The following is a 19,076-nucleotide window of genomic DNA, read 5'->3' as shown; positions in this document are numbered from 1 at the left end:
CTATTAACTCATTAACGTACTGAAATAATAATATTTGGTATTGTGATCTAAAAAAAACTTCTAACATCAAAATCACAGTTGATTAATATATTATAAATGTATTGATTAGAGTAAAATATTCTATCCGTTTGCATTTTTTCATAATTTTTTTATTATAGTTTTGTTTAAATATAAGAACGTTTTTATATATAAGATAAAAAAATTCACAAGAAAAGCTTAGCAATACATGTAGAAGCACGTAAATCTACTCATTGTCCTATTTATTAACAATATAGCAGGCAAATAAAAGAAGCAAACATGTCTTAAAATTCAATTTTTCACTCTCCAAAATATTACTAACGTTGCTGCAGTCTATAAAATAACAGTAAAAAGAAGTAATGCATATTTAATTCTATTTACATTAAGAAATTAGAATATAAATACATTTCCCCCACTTCTTATATAATATTATTACCCGATGACATCTGTACTTTTATTTTTTAAATTTAATGCTAGTCCAATTCAAATAAATTTAATTATTTTTTAAAATTAATTTGGGTGTCCGGCTCAGCTTGCGTGCACCTTGACTAATTCCATAGGTCCTTAAATTAACGACCATATAAGCCTCCAGTAATCCTAAAATTTATAAGACCCAAACAAAATAAATTTAATTATTACTTAATACTCACCCAACCTTTATTTTTGTCTAATCTATTAAGATGAAAAAATAAAAAGACTGAAGTCATATGACACATAAATGAATAACAATTTATCTTACAAAATAATTAAAATAATTTTTAAACTTGATATTAATTTTTTAAAAATCATTGTAATTTCACTATAGTATAAATCTTCATTTTCTCATGCAAATCTTGTGCTAATCACGTCATCCTCATCATAATTATAATCATAATCATAATTTTCTACATCTACCGAGGAAAAAAAAAAACTTATTGAAAACTTTCTTATTTCTTTTTTTAAACTATCAGCTCAAAAGAACACAATGGCAATATCGTAATAACCTAATACATTAACCCCGTTTATCATCACAAACCTCAAGAATCTTACCATACCAGTAAAAACAACGGTAACTTTGTTTTACCTCTTTATTTTATTAAGTTACTGTTTATGCTTTTTGAAAAGGATTTTGAAAAACTTAAATTTTTTTTATTTTAAATTAATATTTTTTTAATATTACGTTAATATTAAAAATAATTTTTTAAAAATAAAAAAATAATAATTTAATATATTTTGAAATAAAAAAACTTAAAAAAACAAACTTTAAAAAAACATACTCCCAAACACGCTATAACCCTCTTCTTCCCCACTCAGCTCACTCACTAAAAAACCACTTCACTTCTTAAGCTCCCGTTCTTGCTAAGCAGCTTACACTTGCAGCATCTCTCTCTCTCTCTCTCTCTCTCTCTCTCTCTCTCTCTCTCTCCCACCCTCTAAAACTTTCTACATTCTCTCTTAGGGTTTCCCTGTAAGCTTCTCATCCTTCACACTGCAAAAATACATGATTATTTTTATTTATTTTATTTTTCATAATAATGTACTTATATATATATTTTTTTTTTTTTTTACAGATATGTAAGACTCATAAGCCATTGCTCACTTCTCCTAATTCTTCTGGTACATCTCTTTCCTTTATTATATTTATCTAATTTGTTTCTTTTTTTAGATTTTTATTATTTATTTATTTTGTTGTTTTGGATTTAGAAGGAAAGAGATGTCGTCGACGTCGAGAGGAGGAGGAATGGGGATGGATCAGGCGGCTGGGGGGCCGTTAGCGACACCACCGCAGACGCAACGGAGGTTAACGAGGACGCAGACAGCTGGGAATCTTGGAGAGTCGATATTTGATAGTGAAGTAGTGCCGTCTTCACTTGTTGAGATCGCGCCGATTCTTCGTGTTGCTAATGAAGTTGAATCTAGCAATCCTAGAGTTGCTTATCTTTGTAAGTTTTTTTTTAAAATAAAGTTTTTTTGTTTTGTTTTTTGGAATTTAAGGCATGTGTTTTTAGTTTTTTTATGCAATGTAGGCTTGATTTATAGCGTTTCTAAGCATAAAGATTATTTTTTTATCTTTGCTTTTCGAAGTAAAAATAAAGTTTTGTTTTTTCGTGATGTTTTTGTTTTTTTTTTTTTTGGAATTTAAAGTTTCTGTTTTTAGTACTTATGCAATGCAGGCTTGATTTATAGTGTTTTCAAGTATAAAGACTTGCTGTTTTTGTTTTTTGAAATTTTTTCTTATCTTTGATTTCAGTAAGTAAAAGATATGGTCTTTTTTATATGCATATCTGATTGTAATGTTCTGTTAATGTAGGTCGATTTTATGCCTTTGAGAAAGCGCATAGGTTGGATCCTACTTCTAGTGGAAGAGGTGTTCGTCAATTTAAAACTGCACTTCTTCAACGTCTCGAAAGGGTAAGAGTCATCATTTGTTCTTTGCTAGAACAAAGTTTTAAGATGTGGCATTTGTGTCCTGGTATTTCTAGATTTACAATGTCGAGCAGTTAGCTGTCGAGGGTAATCATTTATAATGATGAACCGTGGTCTGCATGGAGTTAAGAAATGAATGACTCTGACAACGGCTTATTATTTGTTTCAAAGTGTAAGCCTATTTGTTAGGTCAGTGTGATCAATTACAGTGGAGAAAATATCTGAGGATCTCTTGGAGTGGGCAGAGAGAGGCGGAGAGACTCTGGAATGGGCACCTCAAGTGATACATTGAATGCTTAAATTGATCTTCTGGGAATCAGTGTTCAATCATGACAGTTATAAATCATGAGTGACATCATTTCCATTAGAGTTACACCAGAACATTCTTCAGTTCCCTAGGTAGGGAGAGGAGAGTGTATTCTGTAGTTTTCTCTGATGTATTCTAGGTTAAACATGCTTAATTTATGAGTTTGGCGTGTGTGTTGAAGGCACTGATTGCTGATGTAAAAAAGTTAGAAAGAGTGGCATGCAAGTACCAGAAGAATAACCAATGTTAATTTGTAATATTGTATAAAAAACAACATCGTTTTTCCTTTAGGAAACTTTGTGGCAGTTTTAGTGTTCAATTCTTTCTTCTATGTAATTCAGTTATGCATTTGGTTTTTTTTTGTTCATGCTATTGTTGTTGGTCTTGGCTTTTATGCAAAAAAGCTCTGCTCACATTTTTCAGGAGAACGATCCAACCTTGATGGGAAGGGTTAAAAAAAGTGATGCACGAGAAATGCAGAGTTTTTATCAGCATTACTACAAAAAATACATCCAAGCATTGCATAATGCTGCTGATAAAGCTGACCGGTAAGTTCTTTTAAATGAGAGAGTGAAATAAATTCTTTGAAGCTATATCTTATAACAAGTTTCTTTAGATCAAATGCTTTTAAAGTTGCTGTTCTTGTTACTGTATTTAACTGACTGTATTCTGTTTAAATGCAGCGCCCAGCTTACCAAGGCATACCAGACTGCTAATGTGCTCTTTGAGGTTTTAAAGGCTGTTAATACGACACAATCTATTGAAGTTGATCGTGAGGTGAAATCATGTGACATCTATAATCACCTCTCTAGTTGCTTTATTGTGTGAACGTGCATTCTGACAGTATCTGTTAATGCAAGTTCTATCTGCTAAATTAAGTTAAGAACTTTAATTGTTTGAGGTCTGTTATTAGCACATAAATGATTTGTATCATTGCATCAAATATTTTACAGATTTTAGAAGCTCAAGATAAAGTTGCAGAAAAAACTCAGATCTATCTGCCTTACAATATCCTGCCACTTGATCCAGATAGTGCAAATCAAGCGATTATGAGATATCCTGAGGTATCTTCCCTATGTGCACTTTCTCTTTTTACCTACAACCTAGCTGTTTCTCTTTTACCACTTGCTATGTTTATATTTTGTTGGCACACAGATCCAAGCTGCTGTTGTTGCTCTGCGTAACACAAGAGGTCTTCCGTGGCCCAAGGATTACAAGAAGAAAAACGACGAAGATGTTTTGGATTGGCTTCAGGCAATGTTTGGGTTTCAGGTAAAATAAATTGAGAAGGATTATTTTCTTTTCTGCATCTGGCTCTTGCAATTTTTTAGTGTTACAAAACTGTTTTAGCTGAATATAATTCAAACAAATACCATTTATTAACTCTGCAGAAGGATAATGTGGCAAATCAAAGAGAGCACTTAATCTTATTACTTGCTAATGTGCACATACGGCAATTTCCCAAGCCTGACCAACAACCAAAGGTTTGTTTTCTGACTCGATTTTTGCAAAATCAGTTTTTTTTTTACTCTATAAATAGTGACTGGTAAAGTATAGTGGGCTTTGGGCCCATGTCTTTCTCTATAATTTCTACCGTAAACCAATTATAGGTGCAGAAGATATCCTTTTCTTCCTTGTTCCTCTTTTCTTTCTATTTGCTTTCAGTCGTGTTTGTGTAACAAAATCTGAATAACCCTGTGCATTTTTCTTTCTTAGTTGGATGAGCGTGCATTGACTGAAGTGATGAAGAAACTTTTTAAGAACTACAAAAAATGGTGCAAGTACTTGGATAGAAAAAGTAGCCTTTGGTAAGAGCACCCAGTTCCTTGTGAATGATATGATAATTTTTCAATAGCTGACTGAACTCCGGTTTAGGATTGATTAGATGGTGTTTGCATTTCATCTTCCAGCTGGTTAAATCTTTTAAGGAATGTGCTTAATTGAACTGCTTCAGAAAATTACAAAAAAGATTGAGCTGCTAGCAATTTATATATATTCTAACCACAAAATTGACATCAATATGATTTTATTGACATGGAAATAAGCAGTGCAGATACATCATGCATTGAACTTTTTTGGTTCCTTTGTTGTGGGATGCGAAAAAACAGGGAGGAGGGGGGAGAGGACAATTATGGAAGAAAGGGATTGTAGATTTCCATTCTATGCTTATATTAATGGATTTAATCTGAATTTGCAGGTTACCAACCATACAGCAGGAGGTGCAACAGCGTAAATTATTATACATGGGTCTGTATCTTTTGATATGGGGGGAAGCTGCAAACCTGAGATTCATGCCAGAATGCATTTGCTATATTTATCATCATGTATGTTTTAAGATAGTTTCATTTTTATCTCATTGCTTTTGTTTGACTTTCCTTTTCATTGGCGGGAAACTGGAAATATGGTTTTAGATTTTTGTCTTCCATCATCTTTAACCCCATCAGATAAAGCATCTGGTTCTGAGAAATTCTGGATAAGTTGAGTGACCCTAGTAGAAATAGCGCAGAGGAGAGAATGAGTCTATTTATGGTATCAACCTGGATACCCAAATAGAATAGATGGATCTTGTCTCATGATAACTCGTCCAATGCTCTGCCTGCCTTGTATCTTTGGGGCAAGGACACTAACAATAGTTCCAAACTGGCTTTTGCTCATTTGTGGACACACCAATGAGTGCACGACAATCTTTTGAACTATTTGTGCCATCACCCTTATTTCAGAGCATTTATGCCTTTGCAATTTCACTGTAGATCTGCAAATATGTTTTTCATCAACTTGGGCTTGTTCATTGACTGTTAAGTGTAATTGATGCTAAATTATTTTGCTATTTGTAGATGGCATTTGAGTTATATGGCATGCTAGCTGGAAATGTCAGTCCTATGACAGGAGAAAATGTAAAGCCTGCCTATGGAGGTGAAGAAGAGGCTTTCTTGAGTAAAGTTGTTACTCCTATCTACAACATGATCGCAAAGGTGCTGAATGCAATAATTGTCCTTTTTTCTTATGTAGTCTAATTAATTTGAGTGTTGTATTTTCTTTTTGGTTAAATTCATCTGTCATCATCATTGCACCACTTGACAGGAAGCTGAAAGGAGTAAAAAAGGGAAGTCAAAGCATTCTCAATGGAGGAACTACGACGATTTAAATGAGTACTTCTGGTATTGGTCCTGGTTTCCTACTGTTCCTTTGAGATGTCTGTATGTCTTTTTTCAAAATTTCTCCTGATCAGATTACCTATGCATGATTTCTAAAAAAAAAAACTTGCCCATGCATCATTTGTAGGTCAGTTGATTGTTTCCGCTTAGGCTGGCCCATGCGTGCAGATGCTGATTTCTTTTGCCTGTCTGATCATCACCATTTTGAAAAAAATGGGGTAAGCAATAACCACTAAAAAAATTTCTCTTCGTTTTCTTTCCCCTGTCCTAGTGTCAATAGCCTAATAATTATATATGACATTGTTTCATATCAATTCACACATGACTTGAACAGACTGAGATTACTGGACTGGTGTTATGACCAAATGCTCCTATCTAATTGAGGGGGTCTTGGTTATCATATGCTTCCTACACTGGAAGTAAATGGAATGGCAGTTGCATTCCTCTTGCCTGGTTTCTTTATTTGGGTTTTTATACTGCAAAAGGGACATTATGTTAATTTGTGTTAAACTGTTATGATATTCAGGATAATAAACCAGCCTATAGAGATCGATGGGTAGGAAAAGTTAATTTCGTGGAGATACGATCATTCTTGCATGTCTTTAGAAGCTTTGATCGAATGTGGAGTTTTTTTATCCTGTGCTTACAGGTACATTTTCTATTATTTCATGCATCTGATTTGCTTTAAATTTATTTAACAACTCTGGCTATGCTGATATGGTGCTGATGCTGTCTGATTTTGAAGGCTATGATTACGGTTGCTTGGCATGGTTCGGGGCAACCAAGTGTTATCTTTAGCGGTGATGTATTTAAGAAAGTATTGAGTGTCTTCATTACTGCTGCAATATTAAAGCTCGGGCAAGGTAATAAAGAGTGCAGCTTACTTCTATCCGTTGTCCTTTCAGTTACTAGTATCTTCTATTTGTTCTTCCATAAGTACAGTGTTGTACCAGTTTAAAATGTTATACAAATGTCAATAAAGTTCAATTAGGCAATGGATAGGCTAGCCTATATGCTTATGTACAAAACAAATTGTAATGGCTTTAATTACTTTTAATTTTATTGGTTCTTAACTCTATCTAATTACCTTTGTCTGTGTTTTCTTGCTGTGTACACGAGTTCAAATTATTTACTGTTATTTAGTATGTTCTGAACATTCCCAACTTGGTGTTTTGTTTATGGAATGAATAATGCAATGTGCATCATGCTTTCCATTTAATGAAATTTCTAAGGAAGTTGTTCATTTTTTCAAGCTATACCTATTTATCATGCCATGTTTGCTGGATTTGTATGAAGAGGAAGTTGTTATGTGACAAATCTCTGCTAACTGATGCAGCTATCCTTGATGTCATTCTTAATTGGAAGGCACGACAAATAATGTCATTCCATGTCAAGTTGAGATTTATTCTGAAGGTTGTTTCAGCTGCTGCATGGGTGGTAGTTTTACCAGTAACTTATGCTTACACTTGGGATGATAAACCTCCAGGATTTGCCCAAACCATCAAAGGTTGGTTTGGCAATGGTTTCAGCTCGCCTTCCTTGTTTATATTGGCTGTAGTTATCTACCTGGCACCAAATATGCTGGCTGCAGTATTGTTTCTTTTTCCCTTCATACGTCGATTCCTTGAGAGGTCTAACTATAGGATCGTGATGCTTATGATGTGGTGGTCACAGGTATAAAGAAACATTTTTTGCCACTTTCTTCATCCTTCTGTTACTTCCAATGGTTATGCATGGCAATTGCTGTCCATATTTTATCTATTATTCATATAAATTTTAATCTTACTTAACAAGATTCATGCCTCCATTTGACACATTACAGCCTCGGCTCTATGTTGGGAGGGGAATGCATGAGAGTACAATTTCTCTCTTCAAGTAAGGATCATTGTTTGAAAAATAAATCACAGTACAACATTAAATTTGCAATTTTTTGACTGTTGCCTTTATTGAATATTCAGGTATACAATGTTTTGGGTTCTTCTTATTATAACAAAGTTGACATTTAGTTACTATATAGAGGTGTGTCTTTCTTTCATTTTCTTAGATCTCCCATTGCTTATTGAATCTTGACCTGCCATGCTAGATGGAAATTCAATCCTTTTTTACTGCTAACTGTAATTTGTTTTGGTTGCAGATAAGGCCTCTAGTTGTTCCAACAAAAGCCATAATGAGTGTTCATATAACTACTTTCCAATGGCATGAATTCTTTCCACGAGGTAATAGACTTGAAGACATTAGTAGCATCAGATTGTGGTGCACTTATATTTCTTTTTTGAAGAAAAATCATGGTCTACCTGTTTACTTGCAGCAAAGAACAATATTGGTGTTGTGATTGCACTCTGGGCTCCAATTATTCTTGTATGAGTTGTTTCTGTTAATGTATAAATTCTCATCTGATTCTATTTCAACTGAAAGCGATCTAATAAACCAAATTTTGTAGGTATATTTTATGGATTCTCAGATTTGGTATGCCATATTTTCCACCTTCTTTGGAGGTATTTATGGTGCATTTCGACGGCTTGGAGAGGTTAGCAATATCTTTTTCTTTATTCTCTTGATAATACACTGCAATGAAAATCATCCAGCTATGTTTACATGCTTATTTTCCCAATCAATTATAATTAAGAACCTGTTAGCAATATCTTTTTCTTTATTCTCTTGATAATACACTACAATGAAAATCATCTAGCTTTGTTTACATGCTTATTTTCCCAATCAATTATAATTAAGAACCTTTTAGTAAATCTTAGTGCTGAATATATTCCTGGATGTCAATCATGTTGGTTATCTTCCTTATTTATTCATGCAGGGTAGTACCCTTTTGCTTAGAGAATATAATGATCTGGTTTTCTTTTATGCTTTGTAACTTGAAGAACTGGTGTGGTTGCCTTTTTTTATGCTTTCCACTTTGGATATCTTTCAAACCAATTGACATCTTGGTATTTGAGTTTTTGTTGTTTGGTCTGTAACTTATTATGTTTATTCCAGATTCGAACATTGGGAATGCTTAGATCTCGTTTCCAATCATTGCCTGGTGCTTTCAATGCCTGTTTAATTCCAGGGGATAAGAGTGAGCCAAAGAAGAAAGGCTTTAAGGCAACCCTGTCTCGCAAATTTGCTGAGGTTAGACTTGACTGTTGGTATTTTTTGGGTAAAAAATTGGTGACCTTGGTAAATTTTGTAATGCAGTCATTACAGAAAGTAGTCCTTATCTGGAGTTACCAATCTGGGGTTCTTAATGTAGATCCCATCTAACAAAGAAAAGGAGGCAGCAAGATTTGCTCAGTTGTGGAATAAAATCATCAGTAGTTTCAGAGAAGAAGACCTTATAAGCAATAAGTAAGGATGCTACTATGAAGAATAGTGTCTTTTCTAGTTTCTTTAAAGCTTTTTCATTCTTGCTATTACATTTTACTTGAACTGTATGTCTCATTTTCAGGGAGATGGACTTGTTGCTTGTTCCATATTGGGCTGACCGTGATTTGGACCTTATACAGTGGCCTCCATTTCTGCTGGCTAGCAAGGTTTCTTTCAGCACACTTTATTGTAAATTGGTGAAATCTTCATGTGATGATATTAACTCTGTGTCTCCTTTTAGATCCCAATAGCATTAGACATGGCTAAGGACAGTAACGGTAAGGATAAGGAGCTGAAAAAGAGAATCGAGTTTGACAACTACATGTCTTGTGCTGTTCGTGAATGCTATGCTTCTTTCAAGAACATCATCTTGTTTTTGGTTCAAGGGAAACGTGAGAAAGAGTGAGTTCTATTACATTGCAGATGGTTTAGAAAATTTTAGATGAAAATCCAAAAGCATATTTGCTTTCAACTCTCTATGCCACTATTTACTTTCACTAGGATTTGACCTTTAGTAGCTTTGACCATTTTGTTGATGTGTTCATGATAATTTTTCAGGGTGATCGATTTCATATTCTCTGAAGTTAACATACACATAGACGGAGGTGATTTGATAAGTGAATACAAAATGAGTGCTCTTCCGTTCCTCTATGATCACTTTGTGAAGCTTATCAAATACTTGGTAATATTCCACATCCTTTCTAGAGCAAAGTGCTGATACAACTATGATAATGAGAAGCCCTAACCTATGTTTTTGGAATTTGCAGCTGGCTAATAAACCGGAGGACAGGGATCAAGTTGTGATTCTCTTTCAGGACATGCTGGAGGTTGTGACAAGAGACATAATGATGGAGGATCATATATCCAAGTGCGACATATTTGTAATTGGTCTTTTCAAGCATATTTGCATCTGACATCACGCTGTTATGTCTTTTTACATGTTAGCATCCAAGTTTATCATTTATTGTTTTTTCCTTTAAAGTCTGGTGGATTCTATTCATGGCGGATCTGGACATGAGGGAATGACTCTCCATGAACGACAATATCAGTTATTTGCATCTTCTGGAGCTATCAAGTTTCCAATTGAACCAGTCACAGAAGCATGGAAAGAGAAGGTTTGTTTTGTGAATAGAAATTTATTAACCACTATGAAATTGGATAAGCATGCTAATTTAAATATCTCTTCTTCACCTATCTTTGCAGATCAAGAGGCTTTTTCTTTTGCTTACCACGAAAGAATCCGCGATGGATGTACCATCCAACTTAGAAGCTAGGAGGCGTATATCTTTCTTCTCAAACTCACTGTTTATGGACATGCCTACTGCACCTAAAGTTCGCAATATGCTTTCTTTCTCGTAAGGCTTGTTCAATGCCATCATGATTGTGGCTTCATCTTTTACTGTCTTTCAACTGATAGTCTCCATGACACAAAACTAAATTAAATATTGCTTCCCACTCCAATCTCTATTGACTAAATGCAATCGTCAATGAATCCGTCTTTCCTCAAGTCCATCTATATAATTTGCATAGTTATAAGACCTAGCCTAATCCAAGGCCTGGGTCACGGGGTTGGTTGGGTCAATCCGGCTCAATCCAAAACGGCATTGTTTCAAGATCTAAAAACAATTTAAAGCGAGTTGTTTTGGAATTTTTTAAAGCCAAACATGGTTTTTTGACTGAGTAAACTCCGGGCCTGGTTTGACATGAAACCCGGGTTGGGTTTTATAACTATAATAATTTGGCTAGAGTGTAACTAGGATAGTATTACACATAAAATAGAAGGTGAAAAGGATACGGTACTTGTCTAAAGTGAAGGTTAGACAAAGATGCCAAAACTTTTGTCAGATGAATTGCGTGCCTCGTACATTTTATCCATATGATGTAGCATATGTTTCTTTAAGTGATGTTCTATTGTTTTGTTGAAACTTTTGCACCAGAAACAATGATAGTAAAATAATAGACATACTTTGTTGTTAACTAATATGCAGAACTAAACCTTTTCCTAATGTGGTAATTTATCTTGCAGTGTTTTAACTCCTTACTATACAGAGGATGTGCTTTTCTCCTTGCTTGATTTGGAAGTGCCAAATGAAGATGGTGTTTCCATCCTCTTTTACTTGCAAAAGATCTTTCCAGGTTTCTTTCTTTCTTTTCCATTTGGTGCCGTACCAAATTCCAGATCTGCTTCTCTTTGTTTTGACCATAAATCTTCCATTGATACCTGATAGACTTAGAATAATGGACAGATGAGTGGAACAACTTTCTTGAACGAGTGGACTGCAGCAGTGAAGAAGAACTCAAAGGAAGAGACAACTTGGATGAAGAACTTCGTTTATGGGCATCATATAGGGGCCAAACTTTGACTAGAACGGGTACTCACTCAGTTCCTCTTTCTCTTTTCCTGTTTTATTCATTAATTTCTCGTTTGACTATAACATTGCCACTGGCAGTGAGAGGTATGATGTACTATCGGCATGCTTTGGAGCTTCAGGCATTCCTTGATATGGCTGGAGATGAAGGTGACAACTCTCTTTAAACTTTTGGATTTATCGATTATTTAGTGTATTGTATGTTTAATATGTTATAATTTTAACATACACATTATTTTTCCTTCTTGTCCTGTTATTACACTTCTCAGATTTGATGGAGGGCTATAAGGCTATTGAATTGAGTACTGATGATCAGTCGAAGGGGGGAAGGTCACTGTTGGCACAGTGTCAGGCAGTTGCTGATATGAAATTTACGTATGTAGTATCATGCCAGAAATATGGGATTCACAAGCGGTCCGGTGATCCTCGTGCACAGGATATTTTGAGGCTCATGACAACGTAAGTATTAGGTTTGTTTAGCCTTCTTGTCGAGCTTCTGATTTCAATTTTTTAAACTTGCTCATATGTTTCCAATTGGTAGATATCCATCTCTCCGTGTGGCATACATTGATGAGGTTGAAGAAACTAATCCAGACAGATCCAAGGTCATCCAAAAAGTTTACTATTCATCTCTAGTGAAGGCAGCCTTACCTAAGTCCATTGATTCCTCTGAGCCAGTGCAAAACTTGGACCAGGTAAAGCCAACTATTTCGCAAGTCAGGCATTTCTTAAGAAATTAGGTATTGGCACGATTACATTGTAGCAGTTATCAACAAAAAGTATCATAACTCTTCTTCTAAAGAATGATGGCATAAATATGAGATGAATCTACTATCTTGAAGAATTGAGTAACCCGGGCAAACTTTCCTTAAGAAAGTGGATTTCCCTTGTTTCATGATACTTTTTCTGGAAAGCAGATACCATGAGTGCACCTTGGTTTCTTAGTGAGCAAAAGAAGTTTTTTTTTTTAAAAAAGGGAAAAGGTAAACTTGGGCAATTTCTTTATCAATTTCTGATATTACAGTACTTCAATTGGATTGTCTTGCTGTCCAATTGCAGGTCATTTATCGAATAAAACTTCCAGGACCAGCCATCTTGGGTGAAGGAAAACCAGAAAACCAAAACCATGCTATTATCTTCACACGTGGAGAAGGCTTGCAAACAATAGATATGAACCAGGTATGATAAAAGTGAAATCTAAATAAACATTATCATTAACTTCAGCTGTTGTGCATTGTTTGATGTTTTCAATTCTATAGGATAACTACATGGAAGAAGCCTTGAAAATGAGGAATTTGCTGCAAGAATTTCTTAAAAAGCCTGATGGTGTGAGGAATCCTTCGATACTTGGGCTTAGAGAGCATATATTTACTGGAAGGTGTGTTATTCTTTGCGTATGCTACTTTCTCCAGATGTATTTTACTGTGATTATGATCACTGAATTTTCTTTCATTGCTTGGTGCAGTGTTTCATCTCTTGCATGGTTTATGTCAAATCAGGAAACCAGTTTTGTGACTATCGGTCAGAGGCTATTGGCCAACCCTCTTAAGTAAGTTATAAATGCTTGAAGTAACTGTACTCCAAAACTTTCAGTTTCCTGTTCTTGATGGGGGGGGGGGGGGGGGGGGGGGTAGCTGCAGAGGATCAAGTAAAAGCTGAAATTTGTCACTAATTAATTTGGTTTCAATTCCGATGGCATATTTGTCAAAAGGATGCTACAAACTTAGATGAAGGAAAGTTTTTGTGGTCATCAACTGCACGCTTGTGATTTAGACATTGGCAAATATTATGATGGAAACTGACAATTTTTTAATTTTGAAGTAGATTCTATTCTAGATCACATTTAATGCTAGAAATAGGATGATGGAAACTGACAAATTTTTTTATTATTATTTTTGAAGTAGATTCGATTCTATATCACATTTAATGCTAGAAACAGGAATTATGATCAGTTTTATCATCATGGTGAATGATATATGATATATTTATCGAATAGGATTGATGAAGCATCATGCAAGCAAAAATCCTTGGAGTGGTGAGAACTCCAAGGTTAAAACCATATGGAAAATCTTAAGTGATTTTATAATAAATGTGTCGAGAATAAAAATGATCATGAAAGGTTGGATTTGTTGGCCACTGATGCTGTTGAACGTGGTAAGAATTTTATGATAATTTGTCTAGAGCAAAAATAAACATGTGATGGCTTATTTCATTACCTGTTCAACAAGGATATCATTCTTTTTTCATATGCTAAGTTTCCTCCATGTCTCTGTTTTCTTCTCATATAGGGTGCGGTTCCACTATGGTCATCCGGATGTATTTGATAGGCTTTTTCACTTGACTAGAGGGGGTGTCAGTAAAGCTTCTAAGGTTATCAATCTGAGTGAAGATATATTTGCCGGTCTGTATTTGCTTTGAACTTTCTGTAGCCATTTTGGTTTTCTATGTGGTCTTTGCTTTAACTGATCATATATATTTCTAATTGCATCCACAGGCTTCAATTCTACACTACGTGAAGGGAATGTTACCCATCATGAATATATACAAGTTGGGAAGGGGAGAGATGTGGGCCTCAATCAGATTTCTATGTTTGAGGCCAAAATAGCTAATGGAAATGGAGAGCAGACTTTGAGTCGTGATATATACCGGCTTGGACACCGCTTTGACTTTTTCCGAATGCTGTCTTGCTACTTCACCACAGTTGGTTTTTACTTCAGCACTCTGGTATATTAAAAATTTCTGTTCATTTGTTCAAAGATGTTATCGTGTTAGTTTTATGGGAAATTCTGAAGGTACTGAACATCTCTTCTCACAGATAACCGTGCTCACGGTGTATGTATTTCTTTATGGCCGCCTCTATCTTGTTCTCAGTGGACTTGAAGAAGGTTTGAGCACACAGAAAGCAATTCGAGACAACAAACCTCTTCAAGTGGCTCTTGCATCTCAATCTTTTGTTCAAATTGGATTTTTGATGGCGTTGCCTATGTTGATGGAAATTGGCTTGGAAAGGGGTTTCCGCACTGCACTAAGTGAATTTATACTGATGCAATTACAACTAGCACCTGTATTTTTCACATTTTCTCTTGGCACAAAGACCCACTACTATGGAAGGACATTGCTCCATGGAGGTGCGAAATATAGGCCCACTGGTAGAGGGTTTGTAGTGTTCCATGCCAAGTTTGCTGACAATTACAGGCTCTATTCCCGCAGTCATTTTGTGAAGGGTATTGAGATGATGATTTTGCTCGTTGTGTATCAAATATTTGGTCAGCCATACAGAAGTGCAGTCGCCTATCTCTTAATAACTATATCTATGTGGTTTATGGTTGGTACCTGGCTTTTTGCTCCATTCCTCTTCAATCCTTCTGGATTTGAGTGGCAGAAGATTGTTGATGATTGGACTGATTGGAACAAGTGGATAAGTAACCGTGGAGGAATAGGTGTTCCATCAGAGAAGAGTTGGGAATCATGGTGGGAAGAAGAACAGGAGCATCTTCGTCACTCTGGAAAGCGTGGTATTCTAGCAGAGATATTGTTATCTCTAAGATTCTTTATCTATCAATATGGACTAGTATATCATTTAACGATCACAAAGAAAACCAAAAGTTTTTTGGTATGTCCTCAGCTGCACTCATATTTTACCTTCACCTCCTGCTTTAAAAAAAAAAATTAAAACCTGGCATTTCTAAACCAATGTCATATCCTTTGTGCTTGGTCATAGGTCTATGGTGTATCATGGCTGGTCATCTTTCTAATATTGTTCGTGATGAAGGTAAGCTGCTCATTTCTTCAATCTTTCTAGGTTTTTACACATCTTTAGCAATTGTCATTTGCTAATCTTTCTACATTAGCAATGTAGTTTTAAGCTATCAATGCTTTTCTCTTTTTCCTTCTATTTCTTATGTTTCACTAGTACCTTTAGCTGCACAAGATCGTGTTCACAAATGCTATAGATAATAAATCTGATTGTTTTTCAACGAGTCTCATTTTTTGAGAAAGATATAAAAAGATCGTGTATCATGGCTGGTCATCTTTCTAATATTGTTTGTGATGAAGGTAAGCTGCTTATTTCTTCAGTCTTCTAGGTTTCTGCACATCTTTAGCAATAATCATTTGCTAATCTTTCTACATTAGCAATGTAGTTGTAAGCTATCAATGCTTTTCTTTTTTTCCTTCTATTTCTCATGGTTCACTAGTACCTTTAGCTGCACAAGATCGTGTTCACAAATGCTATAGATGATAAATCTTATTCTTTTTCAACGAGTCTCATTTTTTGAGAAAGATATAAAAATCTCTGGACTATTTGTGAATAGAAGTTGGAGGATAAAATTACTGTCCATAACAACTTTGTATTTCTTTCTGGATCAGATTAACGTTTTCCTTGAAATGTATTTCACGCTTAGTTTTTTGAGATGTGTGTTATATGTATGGATCCACTTACTTCTCTCTTTCTTACTCAGACCGTATCTGTTGGGCGGCGAAAGTTCAGTGCTAACTTCCAGCTTGCGTTCCGTCTAATTAAGGGAATGATATTCCTAACATTTATCTCCATTCTTGTCACTTTGATTGCACTGCCTCATATGACGGTGCAGGACATCTTTGTATGCATTCTTGCTTTCATGCCAACTGGCTGGGGGATGCTTTTGGTGAGTGAATTTCTATCCTGCTCTTTCTATAATTTCTGCCAATGTTCCTGACATCTGGCTCATTTGAGTCTCAAATGCGGTGTAGATGAGCTGAGAGCTCTATTTGGCCTTTTTCGTTTAGGTTATTTGAATTATGCTTGACAAATACAATACTTAGCAGAGTTTAGGCTTATTAATTTCAAGTTTGCTTCTCCATAAACATTCAACTAGAGTATAAAATGTCTTCATTTTTTTTTTATGATTATTGTATGGTCTGGCAGACCTCCATGGTCATTGAAGCAGATCATACTCTTGTTCTTGGGCCCTGGGTTTGTTTTGAAAGTTTGATAAGCTGGATCTTAGCCTTAGCCATGATTGCAACACATCTCTATTATTGTGGTGGTTCAATTGAGCTCAAGCTCTCAGAGAATTAGAGCTCGAACTTGGTGTCAAATTGGCTTGGCTTCATTTGCATCACTTTTGAACTATATCATAAGCTTCTAACTAAGGAGGCTGCATTGATTAGCCTCTTTCTGTTCTTTTTAGTTGTTCAATTACTAAATCTAACTATGAAGAGTAAAAATTACATTGTTGCCTTTCTAGATTTCGAGATTCAAGATCTTTCTTCATTTTTAAACTACTTCATGTCTTTGTGTATCATTATTTTGTTTTCAGAATAGCCTTTTCAGTTTCCATGCATCATCACCCATGTTAATTTTCCTTCCATTTTTACCAGATTGCACAAGCATGCAAGCCAATCGTTCAACGAGCAGGGTTTTGGGGATCAGTTCAGACACTTGCTCGTGGTTACGAAATCGTTATGGGCTTGCTCCTGTTCACTCCAGTTGCATTCCTTGCCTGGTTTCCATTTGTGTCTGAATTCCAGACTCGTATGCTGTTCAACCAAGCATTTAGTAGAGGTCTGCAAATTTCTCGAATTCTTGGCGGCCCAAGGAAGGATCGCTCTTCAAGGAACAAGGAGTGATCTTAGTACCACACTAGCAGTATCACACTGGCTTGTGAAAATTCTGTTAATATGTTTGCTAACCATTGTACTTGTGGATGAGTAAGGAATTGCATTTTTCGTAATTGGGATAAAATCAACTTCTAGCAGCCCCCCCCCCCCAACTTGAATAAATTTTTTCCACTAAATCATCAGTTCTGTTTTGAGCATCTTTGATCAAATTATCAATGTTATGCTATGTATTGCAGGGTCTAATGCCTGAAACAAGCAAGACTGAGTTTGTGCAGGGGTTTTAGGTTCTGTTTATGTTGAAAGTAATTTTTTTAAAAAAATTATTTTGATGTTATTTCTAAGAAAAAAAATATTTTAAAAAACAACCTATATTTTTAAAAGCAAAATTGAAATTGTTAAGGTTGTGTTTGATTTGAGGTTAAAAATTTGAAGAAATGGAGTATGATTTGTAAAAAGGGTTAAAATGGGTGAAGTTCTAAAGATGTTTGATAGAAGTTAAAACAAAAAACAAATTATATGTGATGGTGGATTATTAAAATTTTAAATTAAATTTGATTACAACATTAATTATATATTATATATTTGCTTTTCAAATTAAAAATAGTAATATCATGTTAAATTCAAAAGAGAGGGAAAGAGAAAAATCATGAATTTTCTTCCTAAAAATTACTTTATCCCTACGTCTTCAACATTTTCTAGGTTAGATATTAACAGTGTTTTTTTTAATATTGAATTTGTTGAAAATTTAATTATGTAGTTTTTAAAAAAAAACATTATGAATTACTATAATGTTTCTCTACATGGATTTTTTTATATTTTTTATTAATTTTTTTTTTTCAAAATGATCTTTATCGATTTTGCTTCATAGTTTTTTTCTTTAAAACATTGTGGGTTGTTATAATGTTTCCCCACAAGATTTTTGTTTTGTCACAGTATTTTCCCGCATGTTTTTTTTTCAAAATTATCATTATCGAATTTTTTTTTAATATTGAGCTGGTTTAGAATTTATCTTTAACTTTCCCCACGTGTTTTTTTTCCTTTTTTTTTTCAATTTTTTGTGTTTTTTTTTCAGAATTATTTTTTTTGATTTTATTTTTTTAATATGGCTTTGTAGTTTTTTTTCTTTAAAACACTGTGGATTGCTACAGAAATCCACAATGTTTCTCCACATGGTTTTTTTTTCATTTTTTAATGATTTTTTTTGTTTTTTTTTTCCAGAATTGTCTTTGTCGATTTTATTTTTTTTCATATTGAGCTGGTTGAGAATTTAGTTTCGTAGTTTTTCTCTTTAAAACACTATGGATTGCTACAGTGTTCCCCCACATGATTTTTTTTTGTTATGATTTTTTTCAAAATTGTTTTTATCGATTTTATTATTTTTAATATTGAGCTGGTTGAGAATTACAACTTTACATTTCCTTATGAAACACTATAGATTGCTACAGTGTTTCCCTGCATGATTTTTTTCCTTTTGTTTTTTAATTATGATTTTTTCCAAAATTTTATTTGTTCATTTTATTTTTTAAATATTAATCTGGTTAAGAATTTAGTTTTGTAGTTTTTTTCTTGAAAATATTGTGGATTGCAACAGTTTTTCTCCATATAATTTTTTTTTATTTTTTCCACAAATCCACGACAACGCACAAACATGCCACAAGCCCGCGACATCGCACGAAAAATCATGTGGGAAACATTGTAGCAATTCACAGTGTTTTAAAGAACTACAATCTCAATCAGCTCAATATGAAAAAAAAAATCGACAAAGATAATTCTAAAAAAAACAAAAAAAACCATGCGGAGAAACACTGTAGCAACCCATAATGTTTCAAAGAAAAAACTAAAAAACTAAATTCTCAACCAGCT

At 34.4% G+C, this 19,076-nt stretch overlaps 1 protein-coding gene across 2 annotated transcripts; it reads left to right on the top strand.

Moving 5' to 3' along the window:
• The first annotated feature begins 1,305 nt into the window (after positions 1-1,305).
• On the top strand, positions 1,306-17,350 carry LOC7483272 (callose synthase 3). Of its 2 annotated transcripts, none has more exons than XM_052456868.1 (44): positions 1,306-1,465; positions 1,569-1,614; positions 1,705-1,940; positions 2,309-2,409; positions 3,155-3,279; positions 3,415-3,508; positions 3,685-3,795; positions 3,887-4,003; positions 4,123-4,215; positions 4,448-4,539; positions 4,929-5,055; positions 5,566-5,703; positions 5,813-5,889; positions 6,014-6,104; positions 6,413-6,535; positions 6,632-6,749; positions 7,223-7,560; positions 7,709-7,761; positions 7,845-7,905; positions 8,021-8,102; positions 8,195-8,244; positions 8,327-8,413; positions 8,875-9,009; positions 9,131-9,225; positions 9,326-9,410; positions 9,485-9,645; positions 9,802-9,925; positions 10,011-10,111; positions 10,226-10,358; positions 10,447-10,598; positions 11,270-11,379; positions 11,490-11,615; positions 11,694-11,762; positions 11,882-12,071; positions 12,154-12,307; positions 12,672-12,791; positions 12,872-12,990; positions 13,078-13,161; positions 13,901-14,013; positions 14,107-14,336; positions 14,428-15,225; positions 15,334-15,384; positions 16,073-16,258; positions 16,974-17,350. In XM_052456868.1, exons 3-44 carry the CDS (start codon positions 1,712-1,714, stop codon positions 17,220-17,222), a joined length of 5,892 nt encoding a protein of 1,963 aa, XP_052312828.1. In that variant the 5' UTR covers positions 1,306-1,465; positions 1,569-1,614; positions 1,705-1,711; the 3' UTR covers positions 17,223-17,350. The 2 variants fall into 2 exon arrangements, with proteins under 2 accessions (XP_052312828.1, XP_052312827.1); XM_052456867.1 differs by having other exon boundaries at positions 1,702-1,940.
• Positions 17,351-19,076: the final 1,726 nt, after the last annotated feature.

Source organism: Populus trichocarpa, chromosome 1, assembly GCF_000002775.5.
Source record: "Populus trichocarpa isolate Nisqually-1 chromosome 1, P.trichocarpa_v4.1, whole genome shotgun sequence".
Classification (NCBI taxonomy): Eukaryota; Viridiplantae; Streptophyta; class Magnoliopsida; order Malpighiales; family Salicaceae; genus Populus; species Populus trichocarpa.
Note: the sequence above shows the minus strand (reverse complement) of the source record. Positions and strands in the feature narration are given on the sequence as shown.

What these genes read in the sequence shown, in the direction of transcription:
- LOC7483272 (XM_052456868.1), top strand. Translation starts at nt 1,712, where the DNA reads ATGTCGTCGACGTCGAGAGGAGGAGGAATGGGGATGGATCAGGCGGCT. An exon ending in AGCCTGACCAACAACCAAAG is followed by an intron (nt 4,216 to 4,447) that starts GTTTGTTTTCTG and finishes TTTCTTTCTTAG; the next exon opens with TTGGATGAGCGTGCATTGAC. An exon ending in CTATTGGCCAACCCTCTTAA is followed by an intron (nt 13,162 to 13,900) that starts GTAAGTTATAAA and finishes CTTCTCATATAG; the next exon opens with GGTGCGGTTCCACTATGGTC.